The following is a 24,062-nucleotide window of genomic DNA, read 5'->3' as shown; positions in this document are numbered from 1 at the left end:
ATATCCTCATGTCATCGTTGAAAGTGTGAGTAGTCATATTTTTCGTGTTTTTCTTACTTGTATACATTTGTGAACTAAGTTCATGTCAACTTGTCCAGTTTAGTCTTTTTCATTGTGTTTTCATTTTCATTGGCAGTTATCAATGTCATCATTGTTCACAAAGGCAAACCTGTTTATTTAAAGTCCGGTTTTTGGATTCGGGTGGTCGAATAATTCATCAAACAGGAAGCCCGCTAACACAGACGCAAACCAGGACTTGGTGGTGATGATCTTGGCACCTTAGAAACAGTTTCTGGCAACATCACAATCTGAATCTTGGAACTTCAATCTGGCCATATGCAGTTTTGACAATAAAGACATTAAATGTGTTCAGAGGTTGAATTATACGAATAATTTTTCATGTCAGTCAGATCTCTGTCAGCTTTAAAGAGGTCATTTACTTTGACAGGTCTCAAATGGCCAGCCATGTTTGTTTACAAACGGGGACGTAGTTTTGTTTTTTACTGTAAAATGAAAATCATGTGAAATAAATGAAAAAAGGATAATGTGGAATCATGTTGTTAATATGAAACTATGTGTCTTGTCTTAAAAATCTCGAATCAGTGAGATTGTAGCACGTACAACGTCTGAAGGGAAAGGCGTGGATTGGTGAAAAAAATAGTTCCGTTTTCCAATGAAAATTGATCTTTGTTCCACTGACCAATCAGCTTCGAGAATCACTAATTGCACACTGTGCAAATATCAAAAAGTTATTACACTGCATATTTGAGCCCATACAGGTGATAATCTAAAATAATGAACTAACATTAAGTGCACAACATCATTGTTTCAATTTTCTTCATAACGGTGATGGTTTTCTTTACAGAGTCTCTGAAAGGTATCCCCGAGTAAGTAATGAGATAAATCTGTTTACACATACATGTATAGTGGTAGTTCAACATGTTTATTCACTAATAAATAAACAAAATGTGGACGAAACATATGAACCATCAGGAGTGAGTCAGCTGCATCACAGGGTTGCTTGATGAATAACTGCATCCAACTACTAAACATGTACAGAGAACACAGGAGTCTTTCGACTGGTTCATTCAGCACATCTCGGGCATTTCCGTAACCTGTTTCCATCTCGATAGATGCTATGTGATCAGAATGAAACGTGATAGACACTTAATTTACTAGGTGAGCTTTGTTTCGTTATCTCGAACTAAATGAGAGCATACTCGTGCTGGACGATACCCAGTGTTAACTAACGTATCCATGGCAACAACCCTCAAACATTGCAGGTCGACTATGTCGGTATACCCGTTTTCTAAGACTAAACCCAGTCCATAATGAAAATCACACACGAATATATTGGCCACCAATCATTTTCAGGGCCGACTAATACTAAGAACAAGACAAGTTCACCATATTACAGAGTCTTGAACCAGACTGATGCATTCGTGGTACCTGATTCTACTGATCTTCCGTAAAAAGGCTGATTGAAAGTCGCCTGGGATTTTCGTTTGAATGCTGGATTCCTTGACTCTCTCATGTAAACAAGTTACTATAGGTATACACCTCATTTCTCCAGATAGCAGTGTAGGACAGGTATACTTGCAACAACGGCATTCGTGTGGTGATCCCGCTGCAAGTTTCATCACGCAACTACGGGGCGGTCGGGTAGCCTAGTGGTTAAAGTGTTCGCTCGTCAAACCGAAGACCCGGGTTCGACTCCCGACATGGGTACAATGTGTGAAGCCCATTACTGGTGATATTGCTGGAATATTGCTAAAATTGGCGTAAAACCATACTCACTCACTCACTCACTCACTCACTCACTCACGCCAACAACGCGTACTACAGTGGTCTCTCGTCGTCATGGTATGAAAACCACTTGACACCTCGCGTGGATGATAATCTCAAGTATTCAACCGAGTAGACATTGTGTTTCTTTATGATTGAGGGACCAGTGCTGCTAGGACGGTGAGACCTTCCTCTTTTCTTGCTGATCTGAAACAAATGACAAACAGTTCTACATCACCGGGTCTTTTTACAAACACAATTTCTACATCTACAAACACTGCCAAAAGGGAATGTTAATACCAACCTTTTGATAAAATCTAATTTTCACTGATATATTTTTGGTGGTGAAGGACTGACTGATAAACTCACAGATGTAATAGATGGTGAAGGACTGACTGACATACTTACCGATGTAGTGGGTGGTGAAGGACTGACTTACATACTCACAAATGTAGTAGTTGGTGAAGGACTGACTGACATACTTACAGATGTAGTAGATGGTGAAGGACTGACTGACATACTTACAGATATAGTAGATGGTGAAGGACTGACTGTCATACTTACAGATGTAGTGGATGGTGAAGGACTGACTGACATACTTACAGATGTACTGGGTGGTGAAGGACTGACTGTCATACTTACAGATGTACTGGGTGGTGAAGGACTGACTGACATACTTACAGATGTAGTGGGTGGTGAAGGACTGACTGTCATACTTACAGATATAGTACATGGTGAAGGACTGACTGACATACTTACAGATGTAGTGGATGGTGAAGGACTGACTGTCATACTTACAGATGTAGTGGGTGGTGAAGGACTGACTGACATACTTACAGATGTAGTGGTTGGTGAAGGACTGACTGACATACTTACAGATGTAGTGGGTGGTGAAGGACTGACTGACATACTTACAGATGTACTGGGTGGTGAAGGACTGACTGCCATACTTACAGATGTAGTGGGTGGTGAAGGACTGACTGACATACTTACAGATGTAGTGGTTGGTGAAGGACTGACTGACATACTTACAGATGTAGTAGATGGTGAAGGACTGACTGTCATACTTACAGATGTAGTGGGTGGTGAAGGACTGACTGACATACTTACAGATGTAGTGGTTGGTGAAGGACTGACTGACATACTTACAGATGTAGTGGGTGGTGAAGGGCTGACTGACATACTTACAGATATAGATGGTGAAGGACTGACTGTCATACTTACAGATGTAGTGGGTGGTGAAGGACTGACTGACATACTTACAGATATAGTAGATGGTGAAGGACTGACTGCCATACTTACAGATGTAGTGGATGGTGAAGGACTGACTGACATACTTACAGATGTACTGGGTGGTGAAGGACTGACTGCCATACTTACAGATGTAGTGGGTGGTGAAGGACTGACTGACATACTTACAGATGTAGTGGTTGGTGAAGGACTGACTGACATACTTACAGATGTAGTAGATGGTGAAGGACTGACTGTCATACTTACAGATGTAGTGGGTGGTGAAGGACTGACTGACATACTTACAGATGTAGTGGTTGGTGAAGGACTGACTGACATACTTACAGATGTAGTGGGTGGTGAAGGGCTGACTGACATACTTACAGATATAGATGGTGAAGGACTGACTGTCATACTTACAGATGTAGTGGGTGGTGAAGGACTGACTGACATACTTACAGATATAGTAGATGGTGAAGGACTGACTGACATACTTACAGATATAGTGGGTGGTGAAGGACTGACTGACATACTTACAGATGTAGTGGGTCGTGAAGGACTGACTGACATACTTACCGATGTTGTAGATGGTGAAGGACTGACTGACATACTTACCGATGTTGTAGATGGTGAAGGACTTACTGACATACTTACCGATGTAGTGGGTGGTGAAGGACTGACTGACATACTTACAGATGTAGTGGGTGGTGAAAGATTTACTGACATACTTACAGATGTAGTGGGTGGTGAAAGACTGACTGACATACTTACAGATGTAGTAGATGGTGAAGGACTGACTGACATACTTACAGATGTAGTGGGTGGTGAAGGACTGACTGACATACTTACAGATGTAGTAGATGGTGAAGGACTGACTGACATACTTACAGATGTAGTGGGTTGTGAAGGACTGACTGTCATACTTACAGATGTAGTGGGTCGTGAAGGACTGACTGACATACTTACAGATGTAGTAGATGGTGAAGGACTGAGTGTCATACTTACAGATGTAGTGGATGGTGAAGGACTGACTGACATACTTACAGATATAGTAGATGGTGAAGGACTGACTGACATACTTACAGATATAGTGGGTGGTGAAGGACTGACTGACATACTTACAGATGTAGTAGATGGTGAAGGACTGACTGTCATACTTACAGATGTAGTGGATGGTGAAGGACTGACTGACATCCTTACAGATGTAGTGGGTCGTGAAGGACTGACTGACATACTTACAGGTGTAGTGGATGGTGAAGGACTGACTGACATACTTACAGATGTAGTAGATGGTGAAGGACTGACTGTCATACTTACAGATGTAGTGGGTGGTGAAGGACTGACTGACATACTTACAAATGTAGTGGGTGGTGAAGGACTGACTGACATACTTACAGATGTAGTGGGTTGTGAAGGACTGACTGACATACTTAAAGATGTAGTAAATGGTGAAGGACTGACTGACATACTTACAGGTGTAGTGGATGGTGAAGGACTGACTGACATACTTACAGATGTAGTGGGTGGTGAAGGACTGACTGTCATACTTACAGATGTAGTGGGTGGTGAAGGACTGACTGTCATACTTACAGATGTAGTGGGTGGTGAAGGACTGACTGTCATACTTACAGATGTAGTAGATGGTGAAGGACTGACTGACATACTTACAGGTGTAGTGGATGGTGAAGGACTGACTGACATACTTACAGATGTAGTAGATGGTGAAGGACTGACTGTCATACTTACAGATGTAGTAGATGGTGAAGGACTGACTGTCATACTCACAAATGTAGTAGTTGGTGAAGGACTGACTGACATACTCACAGATGTAGTGGGTGGTGAAGGACTGACTGACATACTTAAAGATGTAGTAAATGGTGAAGGACTGACTGACATACTTACAGATGTAGTGGGTGGTGAAGGACTGACTGTCATACTTACAGATGTAGTGGGTGGTGAAGGACTGACTGTCATACTTACAGATGTAGTAGATGGTGAAGGAAACGCCCACGGTTTGGATTATGAGAATTATACACAAGGTCAGCAACAGTCGTTGTATCCAAGTCACTGAAACACACACTCATCCTGGAGATATTCGTGTAGTAAGCTCTATGTATTTACTCTCAATTTGCTTCTGATGACAGTAACAGGAATGAGCACATGATATATCTTTCTACTCACAGTGACGGATATATGCAGATGATTAGTCTTTCTACTTTCAGTAATGGATATATGCACATGATATAACTTTCCACTTACAGTAACGGGAATGTGCACATGATATATCTTTATACTTAACAGTAACGGATATATGCACATGATATATCTGTATACTTACAGTAACGGATATATGCACATGGTATATATCTTTCTACTACAGTAACGGATATCTGCCCATGATACATCTGTCTACTTACAGTAACGGATATATGCACATGGTATATATCTTCCTAATAACAGTAACGGATGTATGCACATGATATATCTTTCTACTACATTAACGGATATATGCACATGATATATCTTTCTACTTACAGTAACGGGAGTGTGCACATGACATATCTTTCTACTTACAGTAACGGATATATGTACATGATATATCTTTCAACTACAGTAACGGATATATACACATGATATATCTTTCTACTAACAGTATCTGATACAAGGGCTGGTCAAAAATTTCAAAGTCTTTCACTGATAGCTAGTCTAAATGAATACAGTAACTGATAGCTCGTCAAAATGAATACAGAAACTGAGAGCTCGCCAAAGTGAATACAGTAACTGGTAGCTCGTCAAAATGAATACAGTAACTGAGAGCTCGTCTAAATGAATACAGTAACTGATAGCTCACCAAAGTGAATACAGAAACTGGTAGCTCGTTTAAATGAATACAGTAACTGATAGCTCGTCAAAATGAATACAGTAACTGATAGCTCGTCAAAATGAATACAGTAACTGATAGCTCGTCAAAATGAATACAGTAACTGATAGCTCGTCAAAATGAATACAGTAGCTGGTAGCTCGTTTAAATGAATACAGTAACTGGTAGCTCGTTTAAATGAATACAGTAACTGATAGCTCGTCAAAATGAATACAGTAACTGATAGCTCGTCAAAATGAATACAGTAGCTGGTAGCTCGTCAAAATGAATACAGTAACTGATAGCTTGTCTAAATGAATACTGTAACTGATAGCTCGTCAAATTGAATACAGTAGCTGGTAGCTCGTCTAAATGAATACAGTAACTGATAGCTCGTCAAAATGAATACAGTAACTGATAGCTCGTCAAAATGAATACAGTGACAGATAGCTTGTCAAAATGAATACAGTAACTGATAGGTTGTCTAAATGAATACAGTAACTTATAACTCGTCAAAATGAATACAGTAGCTGGTAGCTCGTCAAAATGAATACAGTAACTGATAGCTCGTCAAAATGAATACAGTAACTGATAGCTCGTCAAAATGAATACAGTAACTGATAGGTTGTCTAAATGAATACAGTAACTGATAGCTTGTCTAAATGAATACTGTAACTGATAGCTCGTCAAATTGAATACAGTAGCTGGTAGCTCGTCTAAATGAATACAGTAACTGATAGCTCGTCAAAATGAATACAGTGACAGATAGCTTGTCAAAATGAATACAGTAACTGATAGGTTGTCTAAATGAATACAGTAACTTATAACTCGTCAAAATGAATACAGTAGCTGGTAGCTCGTTTAAATGAATACAGTAACTGATAGCTCGTCAAAATGAATACAGTAACTGATAGCTCGTCAAAATGAATACAGTAACTGATAACTTGTCTAAATGAATACTGTAACTGATAGCTCGTCAAATTGAATACAGTAACTGGTAGCTCGTCAAAATGAATACAGTAACTGATAGCTCGTCAAAATGAATACAGTGACTGATAGCTCGTCAAAATGAATACAGTGACTGATAGCTCGTCAAAATGAATACAGTAGCTGGTAGCTCGTCAAAATGAATACAGTAACTGGTAGCTCGTCAAAATGAATACAGTAGCTGATAGCTTGTCTAAATGAATACTGTAACTGATAGCTCGTCAAATTGAATACAGTGACTGATAGCTTGTCAAAATGAATACAGTAGCTGATATACTTACAACCGGTACCTGCCGTAGTGGCACCGACCGTCCCTGGGGAAAGGAAGAGCAAACATGTTGTAGACCTGCAAGTACTGAAACAAGGACTGAAGAAGATCTGAACTCAAACAAATACTGAAACCAGTATTGAACAAAGTATTGAGGTACTGAGGAGTATTTATACCAAGTCTACCAGTGGTAGACGGCTTCAAACGTATGACATTGTAATGTTGTGAATATATGTATTCGTTCATCTCCACTTTGCACTGTTACATTTGTCTGGCAAGTGGCCAACGATGAGCTACAGATGTACGCACGTGGACGACTTGTCTGTCTGCGGTTCTCGATGTTGCATTGACGTGCACCTGTTGCGTGCCTAATGTTGCGTAATTAGCAGTGTCTAAGTGTAAAAAATACTGCTAACAGCTTCAGTAGCAGAGTCATTGATGATGTCATTTAATTGTGACACCATGGTAACCAGTGACGTCACAATGGTCTGCAAAGCATACAGTGTATCTATAGTATAGATATCGCTGGATCTCATCCAAGCGATATCTCCAGTGGGAGCCTGTTTTGGATGAAAAATATGTAATCTACAATAGTTTTACAAAAAAAAACAGCCCACAAAGTCAGTAGCCAATCAACGGAGAGTAGGGTCAAACCAAAGTTCATAGGACCTGTCAATCAAGGAAACAGGCGAGCTCGAAGAACTGCAAAAGTCAGACTGTAACGACCCGAAACAAATATGTCCTGGAGAAGGCGGCTGTTTCAAATGACATGGTCGGTTATCGCCAGATTCAAACATTAGTTCCCTGGGACGGGAAGACACAGTTGGAACAGTGCTTGTTAGAAATGAAACCCAAAGACATGAAAGTTGTGGAACCCAGACTAGCGGGAAAAATAAACAGGCGAGCGAGCCTGCACGTTTCATTCTTTCTCTGCCTTTGGTCTCAATAGATAGTTTGGACAATGAATATGAATGAATTTCGCTAAATGTCCTGTGCATGATGATACACGTGAACAGACAGGTAATATTTTAAAGAAACATTTTTTAAACGTTACAATCAAATCTTCACAGAAAACGTTGCTAAAACGTTTCTGGAACCATACGCATTCACGTGAATATAATGTTATAAATAGCATTTCTGGAATATTTTACACAAACATTTTTGAAACGTTATAATCAAATGTTCACAGAAACTGTTTCTAAAACGTTCCTGGAACCAAACAAAATCACTTTCATAAAACGTTTTCAAATACATTGCTGAACATTTCGCAAAAACATTTTTGAATCGTTATTATCAAATGTTTATGGAAAATGTTTCTAAAACGTTTCTGGAACCATACGAATTCACGTGAATAAAACATTTTAGCAATGTTTTATAACATTTTCGTGTCAGCTGTGACGTTTGCTGTTTCATTTCTTCTCGGCTTTCCGTCTCAAAGGGTTTGCTTGTTTGTTGTTTAACGCCGCACTCAGCAATATTACAGCGGTATGACGGTCAAACTGTAAATAATCAACAATCCAGTGATTCACACCATGTGCATCGATTCACGCAATTGGGTTACAATGACATGCATCAACCAAGAAAGCGAGCCTGACCACCCGATCCCGTTAGTCGCTTCTTACCACAAGCATACTGGCTTTTTAGGGCAAGCATTGATTGCTGACGACCTCTTCTACACCGGATCTTCACGGGTCTATCAAGGGGTAGTTTGGATAAAGAATATGCATAAATTTCGCTAAATGTCCATGAAGGTTGAAAATATCGCGGTTTTGTTACGTTGGACCAAAGTTTTCGCAACATGCTTCAAGGGAGACTACTCTTGTCATAGGGGGCGCTGTTACTCACGCGCTTCCTTTCAAGCAGACGACGCGAAAGGATAATGCTTGAAAGGCTGGGGGATATCCTATTTTGCGGTTAGTGTTTACTTCGTTACTGTGTTTACGAGGTGTTCAATTCATTTCCAAACCTTACAATTGAAAAAAGAAACAATGTTCATTCAAAAGCGTCAACGTGAGTATGTATTGGAAATTATGCCAACTTTATGTCGGTGACAAATTGCGTGGAATATTTCGTGACACTCTAGCATCCTCACTCTTTATATTTTTATACGCCATGTACATATTTCTAGCAAAACGTGGGGACAATGGCACATGCAAAACATGACAAGATATGTTTTATTATCATGTACGATGTACCAACCACGGGTCGCACTCTCGGGGTCAGAGGAGCCCAGCGGCGAGCAAGTGAATACCCAAACGATTACGTTATTTTTGAATGAACATTGCTTCATTTGGCATTGTCACTGTCGTATTAGTTGAGTGTAGTGGCGGATAAGGCCAGGAAATTAATGACAAAATGGACTGAACACGTCAACTTTGTAATTGACGCCAGCACTAACAGCGGTGAACATGAAATTCATAACGAGTTCGGTTTTCGATCACCACACACTGGAAATGAAAATTTGTTTTGCGACTGATGTTATTTGACAGGAATGTCGAAGTTACTTGCGAATTTTGAACATTTTCGGGGATTAAAGGGCGAAACAAACGCACAGCTCTTTTTTGTACAGGATCACTATGTATAATATTATTGGTCTATGCAATCTTATCTACCTGTATGGTATGGGTGTACCTTATGGGCCTATATCGATCAGAGATCATATACCGATGTACTGATCTATTAAGGTGTGATCACGCAATTTCATTTGGAGAGCACTCACTTATGGCAGTTTCAGGACCGATTATTGATTTATATTTAGGCTGAAGGGGTCGTTGTCAGCACAGGTACTACCGAAATGTACCCCAGAAATGTACGTACCCTAGGGGAAATAAGTAGCAGAAATGTATCTTGTACCCTAAACGGCGGACACTTAAGTCCTTATTCCCCACCCCGCAATCGAAACCGGCTCATGTTGTAGTTGCGGTTCGCCTGATTACAAGTGCATGCGTGCATCGCGGAATGTCGCCGGAATTTTAGATTAATGTTCGTACGTCGCCGTGTATGATTGGTTCCTATATGATACGCTTGAATACAACAGTATGCCAGTATTACCATGCATTTAACCGCGGTTTGGCATACCGGAAGTGACGAATACTAAAGACCGGCCCGTTACGCACATAGAACCCTGCGCCCCTTCGGCAGAATGGACTCATCCTTGGGTAACTTCTTTGAGTGGCATTTAGAAGTTGGAATGGTAACTAACTCATCCATAACAATTTTGTCTTGGTCATCCTAGGGTTTCAGTATTTTAATGTTGGCTTTGATACATTTCTGTATACAGAAACATGCCTAGGGTACATTTCTGTATACAGAAACATACCTAGGGTACATTTCTGTATACAGAAACATGCCTAGGGTACATTTCTGTATACAGAAACATGCCTAGGGTACATTTCTGTATACAGAAACATGCCTAAGGTACAACTCTATACAGAAACATGCCTAGGGTACATTTCTGTATACAGAAACATGCCTACGGTACATTTCTGTATACAGAAACATGCCTAGGGTACATTTCTGTATACAGAAACATGCCTACGGTACATTTCTGTATACAGAAACATGCCTAGGGTACATTTCTGTATACAGAAACATGCCTAGGGTACATTTCTGTATACAGAAACATGCCTACGGTACATTTCTGTATACAGAAACATGCCTAGGGTACATTTCTGTATACAGAAACATGCCTAGCGTACATTTCTGTATATAGAAACATGCCTAGGGTACATTTCTGTATACAGAAACATGCCTAGGGTACATTTATGTAGTACATGTGCCAACGACAAGACGTCAGGTATATTTAGGCCGAGACGTTGTTAACTACAATAGAAAATTAAAGTTAAACCTAAAAACATAATTTTTAATATTTTTTAAACAGGCAAGCCTACCTATAGTTTTCCCCGACCAGGGGAGTAGTATTATCAGGTGTAGAAATTTGATGAAGCATTTGATGAAATACTGAATGAAATAGAAAATATGTATCCAGAGCACTATTTCAAAGGTGGTTGATGCTAAATATATATTACAAGAAAAACAGGGCCGTATGTACAAATGTAAATGCGTCAGATAACATGTATGAATTAAGGACAGTATCCGATATCTTTTTATAACTGCGATATTATCGAAAAAATATATTGTACCCACATTTCTTGAGAAATTTAATTATGCTTCAGACTGTGGGGATAAATGTGATAAAAAATATTTAGGCTCATATTTTTAATTAAAAATATATCTGGTTTTACAGCTGTAGTTGAAAAATATCTAGTCTCCATACAAACTCTCAGCACCACAACATAACACAACACAACACAACACACACAACTCAACACACACACCACAGCACACAACACACACACCTCATCACAACACACATACCAAAACACACCACACACATAACACAACACCACAACACACGCACCACAACACATAACACACACACCTCATCACAACACACATACCAAAACACACCACACACATAACACAACACAATTCACCACAACGCACACACCACAACACACAACACAACACACACACACACAGACACACACACACACACACCACCACATCCTTAGATAACAGAAATGCATCCACCAATGCGTGCTTTTTGCGTGCTCAAATTTATTCCTAAAATAATTTGAAAGTGAAATGTTTGAACTGTGCTTGAAGCTAAAATGACTTCATTGAATACTTTGATAATGTTCTTTGCATACCGTTACACGTAATTCAGTTTATTTATTTACAGGTGTCAAGGCTTGTAACAATATATACATGTACACACATATGTATGGAGGTGCACGTGAACAGGTTATAAGTTATTCTTCTATTCCATTATGTTATCAAAAGGTTGATTCAACACACTTGTGAAGTTCTCTACATGTACCGTATTCGACGTAATAAGCGCACAGGGCGCTCTCAAAATTAGAAATAGGGGGCTTTTATTAGAATATTATGTTGGTGAAAAAAAACAGAGTTGAAAGATAAATTTCGTGATTAATAGTGACAGCCTGAAATGTTTATGTACGACAGATATATTTTTCCAGGATTTAATTGTCCATAATTAAGGGTGCATATAACACTCGGGTGTGTATTATACGCTAATAAATAAGTCTTGTGTACATTGATCCAACGGAAGGGGTGCTAATTGGGATTGTTCACTAGCCAATATATTAGCAAATATCGCCGTGGGCGCTGATTACATGTACATGCAATTGTACATGTACAAAAGTATATGAACCAGTTTGAGAATGACTGCCAAATCAATTAGTTATAATATGCACCATGACATTGTTTTCACTATCATTTCTAAACAGAAGCTGAGGAGGAAGCCTGTAGCTTGGGTCTCCAAAGCCACAGACAAGGGCATGGTGATCCCTGTAAAAGAATGGCTTCGAGTTCCAGGAGCAAGGCTGAAAAATGACTCAAGGAAAACGCGATATGAAAAACAAAGCTGCAGCTAAGGAATCTGAAAACTAATTCACTGAATTGCAAAGGAACAGGGTTCATATACAGTGGACCCAAAGTCGTTTCAGCATTGTGTATGGCAACAGTTGGTGTTGACAACTTATTATTCACAGGGTTATGACCCTTGCTTCGTGTTTGTGAACTTGGTACTTACTTTCTGTTGTTCTTGGACACGACTGAAGTTACATAAATGAAACTTTCTATGCTTATCAGGATGGTAACTGACATGTTTAGTCCTCTAGAGGTTATATAGACAACATAGAGGCTGGACAAGGCTGACTCTAAACCTATAATTACTGTCGGGCCAATGTCGACCTAATGCTGTGCCAGTAATTACTGTCGATAACGGGTCGATGTCATTCCGATGCGGCGCCGATAATTAATTCCGACGTCGGGCCGAAGTCGATCCAATGAGCAAAACTCCATCGGCGCGACGATGTTGGCCCGATGTAGGTGTCCTAGCTGTGTGTTCTGTCCCTAATGTCATGTTGCCCTTATGGTATGGTAATGTGGCCCTGTTCCTTCCCTAATGTTACATTGATATGCCACGTTGATGTGCCTCATTCCCCGATGCTTCTAAGATGTGTTTTTGACGACCTTGACAACTACGATTTCCAAGGCATAGAAATTAGCACGATTCATTTTGCAAATCATCAAATTGCCGTTTTTATAATTCATAAACATACGCTGAGAATGTAAGTTGCATCAGTGCAACATTAAAAACAGGAAACGTACCTTCACTTTCCGTTGTTGTTGCATTGCCAGCACCAGTGTCTATCGTTGTTCCATCACCTCCTGTACCAGTGTCTCTTGTTGTTCCACCACCTCCTGTACCAGTGTCTATCGTTGTACCGCCTCCTGTACCAGTGTCTATCGTTGTTCCACCGCCTCCTGTACCAGTGTCTATCGTTGTTCCACCGCCTCCTGTACCAGTGTCTATCGTTGTTCCACCACCTCCTGTACCAGTGTCTCTTGTTGTTCCAACGCCTCCTGTACCAGTGTCTATGGTTGATCCACCGCCTCCTGTACCAGTGTCTGTCGTTGTTCCACCTCCTGTACCAGTGTCTATCGTTGTTCCACCTCCTGTACCAGTGTCTCTCGTTGTTCCACCTCCTGTACCAGTGTCTCTTGTTGTTCCACCACCTCCTGTACCAGTGTCTATCGTTGTTCCACCACCTCCTGTACCAGTGTCTATCGTTGTTCCTCCACCTCCTGTACCAGTGTCTATGGTTGTTCCGCCTCCAGTATCAGTGTCTATCGTTGTTCCACCACCTCCTGTACCAGTGTCTATCGTTGTTCCACCGCCTCCTGTACCGGTTTCTATCGTTGTTCCACCACCCCCTGTACCAGTGTCTATCGTTGTTCCAACGCCTCCTGTACCAGTGTCTGTCGTTGTTCCACCACCTCCTGTACCAGTGTCTATCGTTGTTCCACCACCTCCTGTACCAGTGTCTCTTGTTGTTCCATCACCTCCTGTACCAGTGTCTATTGTTGTTCCACCACCTCCTGTACCAGTGTCTGTCGTTGTTCCACCTCCTGTACCAGTGTCTCTCGTTGTTCCACCACCTCCTGTACCAGTGTTTATCGTTGTTCCACCGCCTCCTGTACCAGTGTCTATCGTTGTTCCACCGCCTCCTGTACCAGTGTCTATCGTTGTTCCACCACCTCCTGTACCAGTGTCTATCGTTGTTCCACCGCCTCCTGTACCAGTGTCTGTCGTTGTTCCACCTCCTGTACCAGTGTCTATGGTTGTTCCACCACCTCCTGTACCAGTGTCTATCGTTGTTCCACCACCTCCTGTACCAGTGTCTATCGTTGTTCCACCACCTCCTGTACCAGTGTCTATCGTTGTTCCACCACCTCCTGTACCAGTGTCTATCGTTGTTCCACCACCTCCTGTACCAGTGTCTATCGTTGTTCCACTACCTCCAGTACCAGTGTCTATCGTTGTTCCACCGCCTCCTGTACCAGTGTCTCTCGTTGTTCCACCACCTCCTGTACCAGTGTCTGTCGTTGTTCCACCTCCTGTACCAGTGTCTCTTGTTGTTCCATCACCTCCTGTACCAGTGTCTATTGTTGTTCCACCACCTCCTGTACCAGTGTCTATCGTTGTTCCACCGCCTCCTGTACCAGTGTCTATCGTTGTTCCACCGCCTCCTGTACCAGTGTCTATCGTTGTTCCTCCACCTCCTGTACCAGTGTCTATCGTTGTTCCACCGCCTCCTGTACCAGTGTCTATCGTTGTTCCACCACCTCCTGTACCAGTCTCTCTTGTTGTTCCACCTCCTGTACCAGTGTCTATCGTTGTTCCACCACCTCCTGTACCAGTGTCTATTGTTGTTCCACCACCTCCTGTACCAGTGTCTATCGTTGTTCCACCTCCTCCTGTACCAGTGTCTATCGTTGTTCCGCCTCCTGTACCAGTGTCTCTTGTTGTTCCACCACCTCCTGTACCAGTGTCTATGGTTGTTCCGCCCCCTGTACCAGTGTTTCTCGTTGTTCCACCGCCTCCTGTGCCAGTGTCTATCGTTGTTCCACCACCTCCTGTACCAGTGTCTATCGTTGTTCCGCCTCCTGTACCAGTGTCTATCGTTGTTCCACCACCTCCTGTACCAGTGTCTATCGTTGTTCCGCCTCCTGTACCAGTGTCTATCGTTGTTCCGCCTCCTGTACCAGTGTCTATCGTTGTTCCACCATTTCCTGTACCAGTGTCTATCGTTGTTCCGCCTCCTGTACCAGTGTCTCTTGTTGTTCCACCACCTCCTGTACCAGTGTCTCTCGTTGTTCCACCGCCTCCTGTACCAGTGTCTATCGTTGTTCCGCCTCCTGTACCAGTGTCTATCGTTGTTCCGCCTCCTCCTGTACCAGTGTTTCTCGTTGTTCCACCACCTCCTGTACCAGTGTCTATCGTTGTTCCGCCTCCTGTACCAGTGTCTATCGTTGTTCCACCACCTCCTGTACCAGTGTCTGTCGTTGTTCCACCACCCCCCGTACCAGTGTCTATCGTTGTTCCACCACCTCCTGTACCAGTGTCTATCGTTGTTCCACCACCTCCTGTACCAGTGTCTATCGTTGTTCCGCCTCCTGTACCAGTGTCTATCGTTGTTCCGCCTCCTGTACCAGTGTCTCTCGTTGTTCCACCACCTCCTGTACCAGTGTCTGTCGTTGTTCCACCACCTGTACCAGTGTCTATCGTTGTTCCACCACCTCCTGTACCAGTGTCTATCGTTGTTCCGCCTCCTGTGCCAGTGTTTCTCGTTGTTCCACCACCTCCTGTACCAGTGTCTATCGTTGTTCCACCACCTCCTGTACCAGTGTCTATGGTTGTTCCGCCTCCTGTACCAGTGTTTATCGTTGTTCCACCACCTCCTGTACCAGTGTCTATCGTTGTTCCACCGCCTCCTGTACCAGTGCCTATGGTTGTTCCGCCTCCTGTACCAGTGTCTCTCGTTGTTCCGCCTCCTGTACCAGTGTCTATGGTTGTTCCGCCTCCTGTACCAGTGTGTATCGTTGTTCCACCGCCTCCTGTACCAGTGTTTCTCGTTGTTCCACCGCCTCCTGTACCAGTGTCTATCGTTGTTTCGCCTCCGGTACCAGTGTCTATTGTTGTTGCACCACCTCCTGTACCAGTGTATATCGTTGTTCCGCCTCCTGTACCAGTGTCTATCGTTGTTCCGCCTCCTCCTGTACCAGTGTCTATCGTTGTTCCGCCTCCTGTACCAGTGTCTATCGTTGTTCCACCACCTCCTGTACCAGTGTCTATCGTTGTTCCACCACCTCCTGTACCAGTGTCTATCGTTGTTCCACCGCCTCCAGTACCAGTGTCTGTCGTTGTTCCACCACCTCCTGTACCAGTGTCTATCGTTGTTCCACCACCTCCTGTACCAGTGTCTGTCGTTGTTCCACCACCTCCTGTACCAGTGTCTATGGTTGTTCCGCCTCCTGTACCAGTGTCTATGGTTGTTCCACCACCTCCTGTACCAGTGTCTATCGTTGTTCCACCACCTCCTGTACCAGTGTCTATCGTTGTTCCACCACCTCCTGTACCAGTGTCTATGGTTGTTCCGCCTCCAGGACCAGTGTCTATCGTTGTTCCTCCACCTCCTGTACCAGTCTCTATCGTTGTTCCACCACCTCCTGTACCAGTGTCTATCGTTGTTCCACCGCCTCCTGTACCAGTGTTTCTCGTTGTTCCACCACCTCCTGTACCAGTGTCTATCGTTGTTCCACCACCTCCTGTACCAGTGTCTATCGTTGTTCCACCACTTCCTGTACCAGTGTCTATCGTTGTTCCGCCTCCTGTACCAGTGTCTATCGTTGTTCCGCCTCCTGTACCAGTGTTTCTCGTTGTTCCGCCTCCTGTGCCAGTGTCTATCGTTGTTCCACCCCCTCCTGTACCAGTGTCTATCGTTGTTCCACCACCTCCTGTACCAGTGCCTGTCGTTGTTCCACCACCTCCTGTACCAGTGTCTATCGTTGTTCCGCCTCCTGTACCAGTGTCTATCGTTGTTCCACCACCTCCTGTACCAGTGTCTATCGTTGTTCCACCACCTCCTGTACCAGTGTCTGTCGTTGTTCCACCACCTCCTGTACCAGTGTCTATCGTTGTTCCACCACCTCCTGTACCAGTGTCTATCGTTGTTCCGCCTCCTGTACCAGTGTCTATCGTTGTTCCACCCCCTCCTGTACCAGTGTCTATCGTTGTTCCACCACCTCCTGTACCAGTGTCTGTCGTTGTTCCACCACCTCCTGTACCAGTGTCTATCGTTGTTCCACCACCTCCTGTACTAGTGTCTATGGTTGTTCCGCCTCCAGTACCAGTGTCTATCGTTGTTCCACCACCTCCTGTACCAGTGTCTCTTGTTGTTCCACCACCTCCTGTACCAGTGTCTCTTGTTGTTCCACCACCTCCAGTACTAGTGTCTATGGTTGTTCCGCCTCCAGTACCAGTGTCTATCGTTGTTCCACCACCTCCTGTACCAGTGTCTATCGTTGTTCCACCGCCTCCTGTACCAGTGTCTATCGTTGTTCCACCACCTCCTGTACCAGTGTCTGTCGTTGTTCCACCACCTCCTGTACCAGTGTCTATCGTTGTTCCGCCTCCAGTACCAGTGTCTATCGTTGTTCCACCACCTCCTGTACCAGTGTCTGTCGTTGTTCCACCACCTCCTGTACCAGTGTCTATCGTTGTTCCGCCTCCAGTACCAGTGTCTATCGTTGTTCCACCACCTCCTGTACCAGTGTCTGTCGTTGTTCCACCACCTCCTGTACCAGTGTCTATCGTTGTTCCACCACCTCCTGTACCAGTGTCTATCGTTGTTCCACCACCTCCTGTACCAGTGCCTGTCGTTGTTCCACCACCTCCTGTACCAGTGTCTATCGTTGTTCCACCTCCTGTACCAGTGTCTATCGTTGTTCCACCGCCTCCTGTACCAGTGTCTATCGTTGTTGCGCCTCCTGTACCAGTGTTTCTCGTTGTTCCGCCTCCTGTGCCAGTGTCTATCGTTGTTCCACCCCCTCCTGTACCAGTGTCTATCGTTGTTCCACCACCTCCTGTACCAGTGCCTGTCGTTGTTCCACCACCTCCTGTACCAGTGTCTATCGTTGTTCCGCCTCCTGTACCAGTGTCTATCGTTGTTCCACCCCCTCCTGTACCAGTGTCTATCGTTGTTCCACCACCTCCTGTACCAGTGTCTGTCGTTGTTCCACCACCTCCTGTACCAGTGTCTATCGTTGTTCCACCACCTCCTGTACCAGTGTCTATGGTTGTTCCGCCTCCAGTACCAGTGTCTATCGTTGTTCCACCACCTCCTGTACCAGTGTCTCTTGTTGTTCCACCACCTCCTGTACCAGTGTCTCTTGTTGTTCCACCGCCTCCTGTACCAGTGTCTATGGTTGTTCCACCACCTCCTGTACCAGTGTCTATGGTTGTTCCGCCTCCAGTACCAGTGTCTATCGTTGTTCCACCACCTCCTGTACCAGTGTCTATCGTTGTTCCACCACCTCCTGTACCAGTGTCTGTTGTTGTTCCACCACCTCCTGTACCAGTGTCTCTTGTTGTTCCACCACCTCCTGTACCAGTGTCTGTCGTTGTTCCACCACCTCCTGTACCAGTGTCTATCGTTGTTCCACCGCCTCCAGTACCAGTGTCTATCGTTGTTCCACCACCTCCTGTACCAGTGTCTGTCGTTGTTCCACCGCCTCCTGTACCAGTGTCTATCGTTGTTCCACCACCTCCTGTACCAGTGTCTATCGTTGTTCCACCGCCTCCAGTACCAGTGTCTATCGTTGTTCCACCACCTCCAGTACCAGTGTCTATCGTTGTTCCTCCACCTCCTGTACCAGTGTCTATGGTTGTTCCACCGCCTCCTGTACCAGTGTCTATCGTTGTTCCACCGCCTCCAGTGCTAGTGTCTATCGTTGTTCCAATGCTTCCTGTAGCGATGAAGCATTAGAGACGACTACATGAATAATATTCAAAACTGAACGACGAAATAGTTTGGATAAATTATGGATGCATTTAGGAAAAATCAGTCCAACTGATGGATCTGCCCAAAGATTCAATCTGGCTGAGGCCCTCCTTACCTGATGCAATGATTGTGGAATCGCTCCTGTTGAACGGGCTGCCGTTAGCTGATCTGTAAAACACGTGACATGTATAGACGCCATCCGCCCATCTGCCCACGTTTATCAACGTCATCCGCGCCACGTGTTCCTTTGGGTCGAATGTCAAGGTGACGTTGTTCTTCAGTGTAAGGTCGGTGATAGTGGATATGTATGACCTTGACACTTGACCTACCCCTAGGAAGTAGTAATTGGTCGGGCGTTTCCGCTCTATAATAAGGTTCTGGAATTGTTCCCCTGTTGTCAAGTTTGCTGAACAGACCATGGTGACGTTGGTCCCCGCAACGTAAGAGCTCCGAAACTGCACTTCCCCGCCAGTCACGGGAGGTAACTCTGGGACGATAAAGCAAATAATCATATAGTCATATTTACAAGAGCGACGTGTTACCGTTGTCATCACAATATTCCATCAATATGTACCTTCGAAATGTGTGAATAATAGACCGTCTCCGTGGTCTTGTGGTATAGCGTCCGCCCGTAGAGCGAAAGGTCCGGGGTTCGATTCCCGGCCGCGTCATACCAAAAGACGTTAAAATATGGTACTTGTTCTTACCCTGTCTGGCGCTCGGCATTAAGGGGCTAAAACAAGGACTGGTCGGCTCGGAGTCAGTATATTGTGTCTGAGTGGGGTATGCATGTTAAACTGCGGCATGATATCTCAGTGAGCTAGCACTATAAATCGGCATCAGTCCGGATTAGTACAAGCAGCCACACACACACATACACGTGCATGCAATAATCTTGGACGCGACGTTAAACCCCGTTTTGACCTCACCTCACCTCACCTATAAATGTACCTTCGAAATGTGCGCTTGGTTTAACATAGCGTTACAGTAATTCAATTATACCACGAGGTGTCACCTTCAGGTGGGAGGAAGGCCCGAAGTGATGCAGGTCTTCGACGTTTATCACTTTTTGGTGAAACCCACGAGCACGGGTATGGTGCTGATATACCTTGATAAATAGTCAGGGCGATCACAGCTATCTTGCGCGCTTGACCAGTATGTATTCCAGTTACACTCACGGACCGCCTATGCCCTGTAGAGCGGTTCGATCCCGGGCCGGATCATACCAAAAGATGTAAAAAGATGATACTTGTTGTTACCCTGGCGCTCGGCATTAACAAGGACTGGTTATCTCAGAGTCAGGTAATTGTGGGGTATTCATGATAAAAAGCGTTGAACTTCGCTCGTCACGCCGAAGACCTGGGACGATTCCCTATATGGGTAAAATGTGTGAAGCCCATTTTCTGGTGTCCCCCGCCGTGATTTTTCTGGAAATGTGCTAAAAGCGGCGTAAAACCATACTCACTCACTCACTATTCATGATAACTTTCCTCCCACATAAAGCTGACACGTCGTGATATAACTGGAATACTGTTAAAAGCGGCGTTAAACCAAACTCACCCACTCACTCACTCACCTCATTACTTGTCTAGATTTGCTCACGTCAGTGAATAATTTCACATTGACGAATGATGTTTCCCTGACAACTCATTTCCGAAATTTCAAATATGTTTCCTTCCTAACTCTAAAATCTCAATGGTGACACATGAAAATCAAAAACGTGCAAATGAAAGCCATATATTGTTTACTCAGCAATATTCCAGCTATGTGACGGAGGTCTGTATATATTCGAGTCTGGACCAGACAATCCAGAGATTGACATCTTGAGCATCGATCCACGCATTTGGGATACGATGACATGCATCAACCAAGTCAGCGAGCCTGACCACCCGACCCCGTTGGTCGCCTCTTACGGCAAGCATTGTCACCATTTACGGCAAGCATTGGGTTGCTGAAGACCAATTCTAAACCGGACCTTCACGGGTCTTATGTAGTGTTATCTGTCTGCTCATGATGTGCATCTTCCCGAGGCAAGGGCATTAACTAACATAAAAGTCCAGTTTCCACCCTTGTCGAACAAGGCTGGAATTTCCAGGCTCCATCATTGCGCCACCAGTGGTTATTACGAGTTATGTCCCTTCTTTATCCCTCCTATTGACCAATCAGATTGAATTTCCATCTCTCATATCATCTTGCATTTGCTTCAAACAAAATGGCAGCGCCAAGTCAAGACGATCTGATAGATAATCAAGATTTATATTCTAATAAAACGGGTCTTACCTCGCGAAGTGCATAAAATCACAGGAGCACCTTGATTAAAAACATGAAAAGATTTGCAAAATATCTGTCAACGCCCAGTTGACAGTACATATGTTTTGCAAATCCTGCAGTCGACCGAAATCTGAGCTTTGAAATCCATATTGTTTACGAACCGGATTTCTAGATCGTTACGCCATTTTGATTGGACTATGCATAGACTCGCTAGTCCAGCCAAAATGTAACCCCGGAATACCGGCCTAGTTCGACAAGGGTGGAAATTGGAGTTTAATAGAGACACGTTTGGAGTGTTTGAGATACAGGACGTCTTGGAATCCCCACATGAGAGACACGTTTAGAGTATGTGAAAAACAGCATGTCCTGGGATGTCCACAGGAGAGACACGTGTAGAGTATGTAAGATACAAGACGTCCTGGATTGTCCACAGGAGAGACACGTGTAGAGTGTGAGATAAAGGACGTCTTGGATTGTCCACAGGAGAGACACATGTAGAGTGTGAGATACAGGACGTCTTGGATTGTCCACAGGAGAGACACATGTAGAGTGTGAGATACAAGACGTCCTGGAATCCCCACAGGAGAGACACGTGTAGAGTGTGAGATACAAGACGTCCTGGAATCCCCACAGGAGAGACAAGTGCAGAGTGTGAGATACAGGACGTCCTGGGATTTCCACAGGAGAGACACGTGTAGAGTATGTAAGATACAAAACGTCCTGGAATGTCCACAGGAGAGACACGTGTAGAGTATGTAAGATACAAAACGTCCTGGAATGTCCACAGGAGAGACATGTGTAGAGTGTGAGATACAGAATGTCCTGGAATCCCCAAAGGCGAGACACGTTTGGAGTATGTGAGATACAGCATGTCCTGGAATCCCCCCAGTTGAGAAGTGAACTGGCCTGTCAGACAGGTATATGGTAGGACTGTGTTTAGTGTTACTTACCCGTATACAACAGGACAAGGATCCAGCCAACACACATCACATCATGTCCCTGTATCCTCCGCATCCTCATGGTGGCCTCACCTGTCAATCAAACCCCTGAAACTCCTGTGGAACATGTTGAAGACATATCCGTATCTCGCCCTTGCGTCTTCACATAATCTAGTCCTGGCAACACCTTACAGGCAGCACAATAGAAGCTGTTTGTATGGACGATCTGCCAGTGACTGACAGAAAGGGAGAAGTCATTGTGCCGCTCAATGCTGTCTCAGGTGCCAGTCAGAGCTTTAAGTCACCCCGTGACTGTGCTATTGTTATTTACTTATATAGTGAGACTATGTATGGCAGAATTAGACCTGCGTGGTTTATGTTATATAGTGAGACTATTCACGCCACTATTAGACCTACGTGGTCTATGTTATATACTGAGACTATGTACGCCACTATCAGATCTGCGTGGTCTATGTTATATACTGAGACTATGTTCCGCCACTATTAGCCCTGCGTGGTCTATGTTATATAATGAGACTATGTACGCCACTATTAGACCCGCGTGGTCTATGTTATTTAGTGAGACTATCTACCGCCACTATTAGACCTACGTGGTCTATGTTATATACTGAGATTATGTACCGCCTCTATTAGCCCTGCGTGGTTTATGTTATATAGTGAGACTATGTACGCCACTATCAGACCTGCGTGGTCTATGTTATTTAGTGAGGCTATGTACCGCCACTATTAGATCTGCGTGGTCTGTGGCCTATGTCATGCAGTGAGACTGTGTGCCTCCACTATTAGACCTGCGTGGTCTGTGGTCTGTGTCATGCAGTGAGACGATGTGCCTTCACTATTAGACCTGCGTGGTCTGTGGTCTATGTCATGCAGTGAGACTATGTGCCTTCACTATTAGACCTGCGTGGTCTGTGGTCTATGTCATGCAGTGAGACGATGTGCCTTCACTATTAGACCTGCGTGGTCTGTGGTCTATGTCATGCAGTGAGACTATGTGCCTTCACTATTAGACCTGCGTGGTCTGTGGTCTATGTCATGCAGTGAGACTATGTGCCTTCACTATTAGACCTGCGTGGTCTGTGGTCTATGTCATGCAGTGAGACTATGTGCCTTCACTATTAGACCTGCGTGGTCTGTGGTCTGTGTCATACAGTGAGACTGTGTGCCACCACTATTAGACCTGCGTGGTCTGTGGTCTATGTCATGCAGTGAGACGATGTGCCTTCACTATTAGACCTGCGTGGTCTATGGTCTATGTCATGCAGTGAGACTATGTGCCTCCACTATTAGACCTGCGTGGTCTGTGGTCTATGTCATGCAGTGAGACTGTGTGCCTCCACTATTAGACCTGCGTGGTCTGTGGTCTATGTCATGCAGTGAGACTATGTGCCTCCACTATTAGACCTGCGTGGTCTATGGTCTATGTCATGCAGTGAGACTATGTGCCGCCACTATTAGATCTGCGTGGTATGCGGTCTATGTCATGCAGTGAGACTGTGCCTCCACTATTAGACCTGCGTGGTCTGTGGTCTATGCCATGCAGTGAGACTGTGCCTCCACCATTAGACCTGCGTGGTCTGTGGTCTATGTCATGCAGTGAGACTATGTGCCTCCGCTATTAGACCTGCATGGTCTATGGTCTATGTCATGCAGTGAGACTATGCCGCCACTATAAGACCTGCGTGGTCTGCGGTCTATGTCATGCAGTGAGACTGTGCCTCCACTTTTAGACCTGCGTGGTCTGTGGTCTATGTCATGCAGTGAGACTG

At 44.2% G+C, this 24,062-nt stretch overlaps 1 protein-coding gene across 1 annotated transcript; it reads right to left on the bottom strand.

The window, feature by feature from the left end:
- Positions 1 to 1,871: 1,871 nt before the first annotated feature.
- Positions 1,872 to 22,485, bottom strand: LOC139472674 (uncharacterized PE-PGRS family protein PE_PGRS54-like). Its single transcript, XM_071255135.1, has 8 exons — positions 22,285 to 22,485; positions 19,179 to 19,550; positions 16,599 to 19,028; positions 14,454 to 16,532; positions 13,329 to 14,357; positions 7,144 to 7,176; positions 4,996 to 5,082; positions 1,872 to 1,992 (listed from the first exon to the last, which is right to left on the bottom strand). The coding sequence occupies exons 1-8, from the start codon at positions 22,352 to 22,354 to the stop codon at positions 1,958 to 1,960; spliced, it is 6,135 nt and encodes a 2,044-aa protein (XP_071111236.1). The 5' UTR covers positions 22,355 to 22,485; the 3' UTR covers positions 1,872 to 1,957.
- Positions 22,486 to 24,062: the final 1,577 nt, after the last annotated feature.

Source organism: Haliotis cracherodii, unplaced genomic scaffold (assembly GCF_022045235.1).
Source record: "Haliotis cracherodii isolate W230 unplaced genomic scaffold, xgHalCrac1.p SCAF_25, whole genome shotgun sequence".
NCBI classification, from domain to species: Eukaryota; Metazoa; Mollusca; class Gastropoda; order Lepetellida; family Haliotidae; genus Haliotis; species Haliotis cracherodii.
This window is presented reverse-complemented; position numbering and strand designations above follow the sequence as displayed.